This window comes from Sphaerodactylus townsendi, linkage group LG13, assembly GCF_021028975.2.
Source record: "Sphaerodactylus townsendi isolate TG3544 linkage group LG13, MPM_Stown_v2.3, whole genome shotgun sequence".
NCBI lineage: Eukaryota > Metazoa > Chordata > Lepidosauria > Squamata > Sphaerodactylidae > Sphaerodactylus > Sphaerodactylus townsendi.
Window position 1 is genome coordinate 55,713,808 of NC_059437.1, and position 12,666 is coordinate 55,726,473.

The 12,666-nt window shown below is 43.7% G+C and overlaps 1 protein-coding gene across 5 annotated transcripts in view; it reads right to left on the reverse strand.

The window, feature by feature from the left end:
- Positions 1-12,666, reverse strand: part of HECTD4 (HECT domain E3 ubiquitin protein ligase 4) — a 97,968-nt gene that overhangs the window by 53,861 nt on the left and 31,441 nt on the right. For 3 of the 5 annotated variants that reach the window (XM_048514101.1, XM_048514098.1, XM_048514097.1), the window contains exons 13-21: positions 11,783-11,928; positions 8,846-8,916; positions 8,598-8,703; positions 7,687-7,807; positions 6,449-6,577; positions 2,732-2,856; positions 2,423-2,576; positions 1,719-1,819; positions 704-902 (exon numbers count right to left, since the gene is read on the reverse strand). In XM_048514101.1, coding sequence (XP_048370058.1) covers positions 704-902; positions 1,719-1,819; positions 2,423-2,576; positions 2,732-2,856; positions 6,449-6,577; positions 7,687-7,807; positions 8,598-8,703; positions 8,846-8,916; positions 11,783-11,928 — 1,152 coding nt within the window. The remainder of the gene's footprint in view (positions 1-703; positions 903-1,718; positions 1,820-2,422; positions 2,577-2,731; positions 2,857-6,448; positions 6,578-7,686; positions 7,808-8,597; positions 8,704-8,845; positions 8,917-11,782; positions 11,929-12,666) is intronic. The other 2 variants (XM_048514102.1, XM_048514100.1) reach the window with 1 other exon arrangement.

Consider the following 12,666-nt stretch of genomic DNA (forward strand, 5'->3'; position numbering starts at 1 on the left):
CTGACAAGAAATTGAGATGGTTGAGCAAACTAATGCTAGAGGTGGCGAGGCGGCAGGCAACCTCCCCAAATGGAGTGAGGGGTGGGCAAAATGGCAGATTGGATCAGCTGGGGACACTTAACGGGGGGAGTGCAAACAAAACAACCATAAGAAAATCGCACTGTGAAACAAACAGCCATGGGATTTCATTACTGCATGCATAAATGGCCTTCATAGCTAGATTCTACAATTGCAAGAAAATGCTGGAGCAGCACTGTTCAGTCCTCAAAACCTCCCTCCCTCTTGTCGTTCAGGACATAAGGATACATGCTCCATGCCATCAAGGATCCAGAGACGCTGGCTTTTCTAGGCTACATGGCTGTGGTCTGGTAGGTTTTGCTCCTAATATTTTGCCCACATTTATGGCTGCCATCTTTAGAGGCATCTCACAGTAAAATGTGCCATGAAGAGATGCCAGTCATAGATGTACGTAAAACATTAGGAGCAAACACTCAACTCACAACACCCAGTTGATTCCAATCATGAAAGCGCCTTCGACAATACATCAAGAGATGTATTTACGACACGAACATGCTATGAGACATAATATGTAGAACAGAAGCAAATGGGAACCTCACAAGAGTAAGGCTCCCTACAAGTAGGAAGAGAGATCCTTCTAGCAGGTCATGTGCAAACTGACATTTCCATTCTGGTCCTGACTTACCTTGTCATAATCATACTGCGAGGAGCATCGGCTATCAAACCTCAGATACAAACAACGGGCTCCTGGAATATGCACTGTCTCTTTAAATTTATAGTTGTCCCTGACAGGATGAACCGTCTCTACAGTCTTCCCAGCAGCCCAAGGAGCTGGAATTTTCAAGCCAGTAAGGAAACCTGGCTCTTCTTTCTCTTCTAGCATTCTGGTATAAAAGAAAGAGAAATTATAGCAAGAAGCAACCTTGCAGGATCTATATTCTCCTCCAGGGACTTCAAACATTACTACATTTTCACTGGAATTCAGTTAGGACAGGAAATATACAGTACAAGTGAAGCTCACATGGATATCTCATCTCGAATTGTCCTGGTGATAGAATACCCGTGGAATACCTAATAGATCGCAAAGCAGGCTACACAACTCTTCAACACTGCCTTATCAGACCCAGTGTGGTTCAGTGGTTCCCCAGACCTGGTTCAAATGCCCATGCGGCCATGGAAGCTCACTGGCTGACCCTGGGTCTCTCACACATATTTAGCCTAACCTACCTCACAGGGCTGATGTGAGGATAAAACAGAGGAGCAGAGAAGAATGTAGGCCACTTTGGATCCATACTGGGAAGAAATAATTGTTATCTCTGGACTAAATTCTGAAAATCAGGATGAGGTAACTACACTTTGCCACTTGCTATGTTCTTAATCTCCCAGGCTAAATAGCCTCTGCCGCTCTTCCAAAGGTGGCAGGGAAAGGGGAAGAGAAATAAAAGATGGAGCTCATTCTTCAATAGACTTTCTAGTTAGAATAATCACTGTCAGTTCTTTACAGGAAAGCTTTGTTATGAGCCTAGAAAGCAATTTAAAAGGATAACCCAACACTGACCCCTGAGCTCCCTGCCTGTGAATCATACAAAAATGGGCTAGTTTAACAGCAATACCTACAGCAAATTACGAGAGTGCTTTCAACATATTACTGGGCAAATGCTGGGTGTAAAAGGGCAGTGTGATGATGTTACATCAATTACCTCTCATCAGGGAACAGCTTGCTCCTTTGTTCACAGGCTCCCCCGGGAGAACTGCCCACTTCGGAGAAAACTGGGGACTGGGTTTTTAGCAGCAAGGCTGTCTGTAGCACGAGACATGTCAGGATAAAAGCTGATCAAACTAATATGGGTTACAACAAATAAAGCCCCACCTAGCTGGGGGAAAGGAAAACTGGGAGGCCTCTTCTCTGGGACCGGTCCTCCCCACATCAAGGCAATCCTTTAAGCCTCCTTACTGTCCATAAGGAGGCACACCCCTCCCAGCCCATACTATCCTTCAGGAGAGGGGGAGACTAGATTAAGCGGCAGCTGTCAAATGCAGCTTCAGAGAATCCTGGCCTGAAGCCACATGACAGCCCCCATCAGCAAGCAATTCAATTAAGTTTTTGCAAAGGGTATGGAGAGGATCCCAGATTGCCTAAATGCATTCTGGAGAGGCAAATACTGCTTCAGTTTCATTGGAACCAAAAACGGAAAAGGGGAGTTTTAAAAAAATAAATAGAGGATACTGTCTGCCAAAGCAAAATGCTTAATGCACTATTGTAAATATCATCATAGCCGCTGAAAGTTGTCCACTGTGTCAATAATTGTTCTGAACAACAACATTCGTCCTGATCCCCCTGGGTAAGACAAACAAATGGCACTAAACTGTCAGATGTGCAAAAGGCTCAGTAGAATCGCTGCACCTGACTCGTGTAAAGAACCAGCTGTACCAGTTGCGGCATCAGAGCATCGGCCATGGTCAACGTCTGCAGGTTGGGATGCATCAGGGAGGTCAGCAGAACTGGCAGCAAATGGCCCAGCATTGTGGCTTTGGTTACCTGCTCCAGGCCTTTTAACCTGCAATGAGAGGTCCGGTGGATTAAGTTCACTTCAAGGCCCTGGAGAATCACAGAATTAGAAGGGGCCATGCAGGCCATCCAGTCCAACCCCCTCCTCAACGTAGGATCAGCTGGATTACACAGTGGCTATGGAAATGCCAAACAAAATCTTACCTCTGTTCCCTATCGGGAATATCACTGTTTATAAGAGCCATGGTGACTTGCTGCAGCATTTCTAGAACTTCATCGCACCCAGTCAAGATTTGTGTAGCAAGAGTCAAAATACTGGCCTTAAGTTCCTAGGCATAAAATGTTATAAAACAATAGTTTACATGGCCAAGGGAATGACCAGCTTTACAACAAAATAAAGGATGCGCTTCCAAAACTGATGCAGGGATCATGATAATGGAACCAGGCAAGGGCAGATTTAGCTCTGACCCTGAAGTCCGACAACGGCTTTTTGAGAGAGCTGAAGGTGATCTAAAAGGGACGTAATTCCCCACGGTGCACACAATCACTTCTATCCACACAGGTCTCCATTGTGCACACACAAAAAATAGAGAAACATAAAGAAATGGACACACCATACAAAACAGTGCCTTCCACTCTCTAAAAAAGATTTGCCTCTCCCCAACTCAAAATTTAAAATATTCAATCCTACAAAAATGTAAGAGCACTTTTATAAGAGATGCACCTGGTTCCAGTGAAGAAAACACAGGGCTGGTTTTGTCTACAAGGATTCCTGTTGACATGGCTTTACTATAGGTTTAGAAAAGCCATCATACATACAACTCAAAATTTCTCATCTTCCAGCCTTCATATCAAAAGGGCCATAATATTTAGTTCAAATAATTTAAACACTTTTGCTCAATTAAAGAGTGCCCTCAAAGGTTTGGGGGGGGGGGGGGCCCTTAAAAAAGATTTTAACTATTTTTAAAATAGTGGAGAGAACAGTATACTGTCATACTGGAGAGAACAGTAATCCTTTATATTGATCTATTGCTGGGAACATGGCCGTGGCAGTCTATTTCACAGTGCTGGAAAGGCCAATTTCTTCCTATCTGCACAGAAGAAAAGGCAGCAAGACCAATACAGTGCGAGGGGAACGGCAGTTACTCAAAGGGAAGGGCTCTAACTGGGCCAGAGCTGACACTGCAGAGTACTTATCAGAATGATTAATCCAGCCCTGACTGCTGGCCAGACAAGGGACGAAACAGACAGCCCTAGAAGGGAAGATAGAAGACAACTGCAAAGAGAAACTGGAAAACAAGGTGTTTGTTGGATGCGAGACATCATGGACACATTTAGCACTTAGTCACTTTACTCATGGCTGCGTTAGAGTGGCCTATATAGGACAAGTTCACAAATATACCAATGAAAATTGAAAGGCACTGATGAACAGGGGCGGCAGTCAAACACAGACTTCTTGTTGTGGGTTTTCTGGGCTGTGTGGCTGTGGTCTGGTAGATCTATCAGACCACGGCCACACAGCCTGGAAAACCCACAACAACTAGTTGAATCCAGCCGCGAAAGTCTTGACAAAACTTAGACTTGGTTGCAAGAAATGAAAGCCTGCTAGTATCAAAGGGGCACCAGCAGAAGTTCGAGGTCCCTCAGGGGCTGTAAGCAGTTGCAAAAACAGATGCAAAATTGTCCAGAAGAGGACAGATCTTGCCCTGCTCCTTTGGATGCACAAGTAATAGTCCTTGGAGTGCATGAACTGTTCTATTCCCTCAGAAACTCTTCCTCTAATGGCAGTATTTTACTGTAACCAGATCACCACTAGCAGCGGCACAACGAACAGGAGATTAAGTAGGGCATTAAAGCATTTGAGAAGCTACTTTTCTTTCTCCAGACCCAACACTTGCCCCCTCAGGAATACGCTGTCAAAGCAGCAAGTTCCAAAATGGACTCACAAAGATACACTTGAACAGCATTCAGCTAACAATCAATCTGAAACAAGGGTCCAAATGTCAGGTTAACAAGCTCTGTCACAGCAGACATTTTTATGCACAGAAAAGACTACTTGCAGGTACATCTTCACCAGAGATGCACATTTCCCCCAAGAAACCGTGAGGAAATGAGAATTTTTGGTTAAGAATTTCCCAGTTCCCTCGCTGAAATGACATTCCCAGGGTTTGAAGCCATGATTGTTGAAGTGATGAACCTGTTTAGAAGCCTACTGCACAAACCTGACTCATGGGTATGACAAAATAGAGGCTCCCGGATGAGCTGGGGAGAAGAAGAGGAAGAAGAAGAGGTGTTTGGATTTATACCCCCCTTTCTCTCCTGTAAGTAGAATCAAAGGGGCTAGAGGAGGAGGGAGGCACACAGCTGCATGCTTCTAGAAAAGGCTGAGGGAGTGAAATTAAAAAGGGGAAATTTCGGATTTTGGTAGATGAGGAAATATAGATTTTGAGCCAGGGGACTGAGGGGCTCTCAGTAGGATTTAAAGCCCCACTGTCCTTAGTCGGAATTAAAGGCCCAAGATTGAATTCCAACAAGTTTAACAGAATGGTTTAAAAAACTAGTAACTACACCAATGTTATCAATGCACAGTCTCACACATACATGCTTTTTAAATCAAATGGTTTGTGTACGAACAGCACACGCAGCAATGGGATTTTCTGTAACAATAGTACATGTATAGAATCAGATAGCTGGCCCCAAGCAGAACGGCACTCAAGAAACAATTACATGTGGACTGAAATCTAGGATGGGAAGGTATGATTCCTACTCCATCGCTGCATTTTTTGAATGGCACAGGGCAGTCAACATACGCATGACTTGAATCAGCCTTGAATTAGGTTTAGGAGCCCCACCCTTGGATTGCCTTTGGGAATACCAGCTGAAGCAGGGGGCAAGTTGTAGCTTTCTGTCACAAAAGACACTGAGGGTCACTATCCACTCACCATAAGCCGCGGGGTCACCTCTTTAAAAGCCACGGGGGTCCTGGACGCTCCCCACATCTCCGGCGCTCACTGCGCGGCTGCCAGGGATTTACCTCTCTCCCGCCTCCTGGCTGCGCGGCAAATTAGCTCCGCTAAAAAGAGCAACTTTTTTAAAAACCCCGCGGGTGCTGCGGGGTTGTGGGGAACCTCGGCTGTTTGCGCGCGGCTGATTCGCTGTGACGCACAGCTCACGGCCAATCAGGGAACAGGGAGCGCCATCTTGTAAAGTGGGGGTGTCCCCGTCTAAAAGTGCGTGTAGTGATGACGTAGACACGTGTCGACATCCAGTCGAAGTCCGTCTTCCGTCTCAACTTGTTCAAAGCCGTGCCGAGCAAATGGAAAATGGTCGGTAGCCAGTGGCGAATGAGGAAGTACAAGAGGCGTCGCGTCGCGAGCTGGCTTCTGCTTTCACTTCCAAACACTGCTGATGGCGTGTCTCCACAGAAAGCGCAGCCAGCGATTTACTGCTGGCGTCAGCGTAATGTGCCGATCTTAATAGAGCGCCTCTTTGATAACGTTCGCACTCACGCTCGTGCGAACCTATCATAAACAACCTCTTCCCAGCCAATCACACTGGAGACCCGCCCTCAGCTGGCCGCCACTTTCTCGTAACTCATGACGCACACGTTCGACAGCCAATCGGAGCGCTCCATTCCCCTCATTGCAACGGAACTCCCGCTCTTTGCTGCCCGCGTTATTTCAAGAATTGCAAACGTGTGGGGAACAAATGTCTCCGTGGTCAGAAGCCACGGAGGCTTTTCATTGCGGGGTCGCAGCGGCGTTGCAGTTTAGTGAGGTAAGTGGGTAGTGGCCCTGAGACAACAAGAAGCGATGCCACATGACAGAAGGTTACACCTGTCAGATCACCTGTATCGACACAAAGGTCAGGAAAGAGAGGGGCTTGTAGAAAGAGGTACTGGAATTTAATCTTGATGTTTACCTGTACCTTCAATGTCTCTCCCTGCAAGGAGCTGTCACTGTCATCGTTTTCGTCGGGCTTAATCAAAATAGTATTACTCAGAAGATGGTTCTGTACAGCCATCAGATACCGCAGGCAGGAGGAGGCAGCCTTTAACATAAACGAGCACCATTCGCATTACTGTCTCAACACTTCAATTAGAAAAATTAGTGCAGAAAAGGCTGGGTGCTATTTTTGAAACACAAAGGAAGAGAACAAACGGGGAAGGGTACAGGGGAAATGTTAAATTATTCTCTTGTTAGACTCAAACTCAACCGCTTTGCGACAAAGCACAAAAGCACTGCAAAAGCTTGCTCATTCGGGCTAACATGACTAGGAATCATGATACAAACTGCAACACTTTGCCAACTTTGCAAGAAGGAACAAACTTAAAAATGTGCAAATAGACAGACAACTTCACTTTTAAAGCAAGGCTGGATTGCAGATAAAGTAAAAAGTGGCTGTTGGGCCTATGATGTGACATCACTTCTGGGGGAAACACATCTGGCTGGGGATCTCCAAAACTCTATGGTTTTATCAGGCTTCTGGTGATTCCTAGAGAGGAGTGACATCATGTCATCATGACAGAAGCCACCCCATGCCAACCCCCATCTCCTACTGGTGACAAAGCCAGGCCTGGCACTTCTAGCTTGTTAGTTAGGTGGAGTCCCAGTGTATAAAAAAAAAGAGATGTCAAAAAAGAAAGAAGCAGAGGCAGAGGCAAGCTGGCTGGGAAAAGCTAAGAAGGCACCAAGAAGGGATGGGGAGTCTAGAGGAGCAGTTGTGATCCTTTTGTTTCGAATATGGAAAGGGAAAGCAGGATAACGTGTGGACAAAAAGAACCATGGAATGCCCATGTAAGCATACAGGACACTGGGCGATGAGTTGTCTTTTTTAAAGATACTAAATGGGAGACGGCACACGCGTTTGCAGCACTTTCCGTCACAGATTACACAAAGACAACCATGGAAGAACACTTACCTCAAAAGTCTTCCATCTTGCCAGTAATGTATGCCATAGTTCATATCTGCAGCCCAAATTCAAGAGATCTACCCTGCAACTTTGCAGAGGCCACAGCAAAGCCCCTGTCATCATTGTAAAGGTGCAACCACCAGGTCATTACTGACCCGCAGAAAAAAGTCACATCACGACTCATCATCGTAATTGTAAAACAAGGATCTTTTGGAAAAAAGAAGAGTAAGCCAGAGGGTTTTACTCACAGGCACAGTTGAAAGGAGCCGTTGAAATTCATCTCTGGACACAGTTTCGCACTTGGTGATTAAGATACAAGATTCTCGGACAACTATCTTGAGAATGTAGTGCAAAAGTTCATCATTCAGTCTTTAAAATGCAGGAAAGACATGGTAAAAATGAATGAAATACAACATTGCACACGCAAACTGCAGTGGACGAGAACTTTCAGTACAGTAACACTGATTTGCATCTTTTTACCTACTTAACTTCCATTGGCCAGGATTCAAAGAACAGCACAGTCAGTTCTTGTCATAAATAGAAGTCCTCTTTTCTAAAATTCTCACAGACCACTGGGAAAGTGCACGTTTCAAAAGCAGCTTCGGATAACAGAATGGGAGTCTGCTGTTCAAACTGTACCAGTACACATAAGTACTCGGAGCCACCAACATTTGCTCTTTGCTTGGATCCTGGCCTTGCTGTGTACTTTCCTAGGAATATATCCTGGGCAAATGAACAATATTCCTAGCAAGTGGTCCAATGTTTGTGAAGAGGAAATCTTTAGCAAACAGGAATCTGCACTGTTCATAATCTCAAAGGCTGATTTTAGTGCAAATAACTGCTATGGCACATTAACAATAATTTATTCCCTAAGTTTACTGTAGGGAAATTGCTCTCTCACAGTTCCAAGCATCTCTTTGATTCCTCTGAATCCTCATTCTAAAAATTATCACTGTCTCTAGAGGGGAAAAAGGAATCTGAAGGAAAATTAGCTGACTCTTTGGTCCATCTGGCAAGGTTCTGTTACCTGAACTACTTTGACAATTATTTTACATTTCAGTCGCTTGTCTTTATAGAGAATGGGTCTACTCATGAAGACTAGACTTGGTGGTCTCAACAGATTGCTCCCTGACTATACAAGATGTCCCATGCAAGTTACCTGTAATGCTCATCCTCTTCACTGCCAAATCTGTTGTTCTGAAGCTGCTCGGCTAGGTTAGTCATAATCACATCTCGAAGTTGGGCCAGCCCGCTATTTCGATCCCCTACAGTGAAATAAATGGTGGGGCCACTGGTTATGGGCTATGCAGCCAGACTAATGTCCAAAGTATGCTTTCTGGACTGTGCACAGTCAGTTCTCAATTTTCACATGAACTTTCTTTCCAATGTCCTTGAAAGGTCTCTTACCTTCTGTTAAGACCAGTTTAAGCAAGTTATTAATCTCTACTTCTCCAGGATACAGGATATTTAGACCAGAGCTTGAGAGGAGAGAAATTAATAAATACATTTCAGCATTTGCTTAGAGCAAAATATCTTTCACACACACAAAATTACGTAGGGGATTATAGATAGTTTTATTAGGAGCCAAATGAAAGCTAGGTTTCCTTTTCACAACCTGAGGGGAGGACTGGGGGTTCCTCAATTACACAGCCCCTCAGCTTAGACATGTTTTTCCATTCATTGCAGAAAATATGGTAGAACATGGCTTAATATAGAAGAGTCACATTTCAGCCAGTATTACTTTAGAAGATATTACTAGGATACAATATAAGCCTCATCCTAAAGAAATATTAAGTCATCCTAATTATAACTCTTAAATCTGGGACAAATGGTGCTCTAAATTGGCTTCAGGAATTTCTCCAATCCAGTCATATCTAGCATAAGAATATTTTGTTCCAGAAAAAGGAAAGAATTCCTTTACAGGCTTGACAAACCTATTGTAATTCAATAGGTTTCAATAACTCAAGGTTCAACATTGAATATACACTGCACCAGAGGTGGGATCCAACCAGTTCTCACCACTTCTCTAGAAGTGGTTACTAATTTTTTCTGAGTGCCGAGAAGGGGTTACTCAAGGTTCAGCATTGAATATACACTGCACCAGAGCAGCAGTGGCGTAGGAGGGTTAAAAGGAAACTGCGAGGTATCTAATCTGGGAGGAACAGGGGGTTTGATTCCAAGCTCTGCCACCCTGAGGCTGTCAGAAGGAGGCTTATCTGGGGAATTTAGATTAGCCTGTACACTCCCACGCACGCCAGCTGGGTGACCTTGGGCTAGTCACAGCTTCTTGGAGCTCTCTCAGCCCCACCTACCTCACAGGGTGTTTGTTGTGAGGGGGGAAGGGCAGGGAGATTGTAAGCCCCTTTGAGTCTCCTGCAGGAGAGAAAGGGGGGATATAAATCCAAACTCAAAACTCTTCTACTAAAGCAACCTCCCTGCCCAATAGGGACTGAAGGTGCGTGTGTGCGGCGGCGCCACTGTTTGAATCCTACCACCATCGGAACCTGTTATTAAAATTTTTGGATCCCACCATTGCACTGCATACATTAAACAGCAACTTGCAAGGGAATACACACAGTTTGAGAAATAGGTTGCCAATAGTTCTTCTTACCTTATTAAAGCTAAAACATTAGGGAGTCTAAGTTTGGCACACAATTCCTAAATATATTGCCTAATTAGGGAAGAAGAATTCCATGAACCAAAAGACCCCACAGTTTGGTCCTTTATATGTACAAATCCATCTTTTTCTTTCTCTACACAAGTTCTGCATTACATAATATTTATCTTCAGATAGAACATATTTATACTGTATCTTCAGCCAAATGTCGGAAGAAATGAAGCAACAGAGGTATTTATTAAATCTGGTGGCAGCGTACCAAATTTCAACTTTTGGGGCTCTGATTAACATGATATACAAAAAATAACAAGGTTTACCTTTCCTTTATGAGTTAAAACACTTAGGCTCATTCCGCACACGCAAAATAATGCACTTTCAAGCTGCTTTCACAACTGTTTTTGCCATTCCGCACAGCTTCAAAGAGCCCTGAAAGCAGCTTGAAAGTGCATTATTCTGCGTGTGCGGAATGAGCCTTAGGAAAGAACTTACAAATCTTACACCTGCTAAAATGGAAATAGCACAAAAAAGGAATGAAAAAACTTTCCCATCTATTCAAACTTGGTACAATAGAATATGACCACAGATAAAATGTCATCGCACTTAAAGGGAATAGGAACCCTGCCCTATACTTCCAACTTCCAGTAAAAGTGTGTGTGTGTGTGGAGGGGGGTTGTACTCTGTTTTAAATGCTGATCTAAGCAAAAACAAAGCCAACCTACATCTTATATATACACAATTTTAAAATAATGGAAGCAACACCATAGTTTTTTCTCTATTTTGTTAAACTTTATAATGAACAGCTGTATCATAACAATACTTAGCGGTTTCTATTACTGTAATGGATGAAATCTATACATATATTTTATTGTATTTACATCATTTTGTTGCTAGAGCTTATATCAACAGTTTCTTAACAGTTGATGGATTTGACATATTTGTTCAATATGATCTGCTATCAACTTGCTGAAATAAAATAAAAGACCCCCAGAACAAAAGTCTCTGTTTAAGCTAGAAGGGTGTCAAATGGCCAAACCACCTCCAGGCTCAAAATGAGCACACTTGAAGGTCAAACATTACATTTTTTTTTGTTCTTGGAATCTGATTCAAATTAAGCACCTTTTTATATTACAACATTGGAACATCTCCGTGTCTACAATTAAAGGAATAAACAGGCATGTGTTTCAAAGTCTTCACTAGTTTACATGGTGGTGCTGCTCACACTACCGGTGAGAGGTTTTACTCAAGAAGTCATATGTTCTAGCTGATGCCTTGGCCTTCGCAACTACTAAAGCATTTTACAGTCCATATTGTTCACAACCACCCAGTGAGGTAGGTTATCCCTATTTCACAGAAAAAGAACTGAGATTCAAAATCTGTGGCTTTATCAAGGACATGCAGCGAGTTCGTGACTGAGGAGAAATTTTAGCTCAGGTCTCACAAATTCAGGCTTAAAATTCACCCTCTGGAACACATTTATACCCTAGCATTTTCCTGTGGAATTCAAGGGGGATATATGTACAGATTTCCAGGAGGCCAGTGCCCTGCTAGGAGACTGGGCACAGACGCAGACCTGCTAAACTTCAGAAGATGGCTGCAAGATAGGCTTCCCTTCAAAATGTTAGCCTGAAAAAGGTGATAGGATATCTGCCCTCTGTACAATGTTGTGGTTGATCTTTAGTGCAGCCGTGGAAATCAGTGAGATATATATATTCCTTTTCAGAACGCACCTGATTGCGAGGCAGACCTCCCTCTGAATTTCAGGGCTGATCTGGTCTGCGGGTGCCATCAGTAACTGCCACAGCAAGAGGGCAGATCGCCTCACAATCTCACGATTCTTCTCTGTTTGGGGGCTGAAGAAAAATTTAAAAACCACCTGCAAGGACAATCGTTTGAGGAAAAATGCTCATGTTGAAATACCAGCTACAAATTAGAAATAAATGACTCATTAGAAGACCATATGGTCATTTGGTCATTTGGATCCAAAGACGCCCTTTCCCTTGCAGAAGATTTCTCAGACACGAGTGGCCCATGAGAGCAGTGAAACCAAGGCCTCTTCCGCACATGCAGAATAATGAACTTTCAATCCACTTTCACAATTGTTTGCATGTGGTTTTTGCTATTCCACAGCTTCAAAGTGCGTTGAAAGTGAATTGAAAGTACATTATTTTGCATGTGCGGAAGGGGCTTTAATCTCAAGACTCTCTTCTGCCTGCACAAGGGCTTATGCAAATTCTTACTCCAATTCTCCTGAAAGTGGAAGCATGAAACCCACTCTGGAAGCTGCGTGGGTTTTCTCATAATTTTGTGAGTACACTGATGGGATCAAGTGGCCGAGAAAAAGGAATTTGGTTTGTGGTGCTAATTCCAGCTCAGATCCCAAATACAAGCTGAAAATCCACCCACTGGAACACACTGGCTCTCCAGATGTTCATGGACTACTATTCCCATCACCCCCTGCCAGAATGGCCAATTGACCATGCTGGCAGGGGATGATAGGAATTGTAGTCCATGAACATCTGGAGTACCATAGGTTTGCCACCATGGCACTAGGTGATTCCAATTCTAATATTAGAAGCTGCAGGCATCCTATGAAACCAACTGACAATAGATT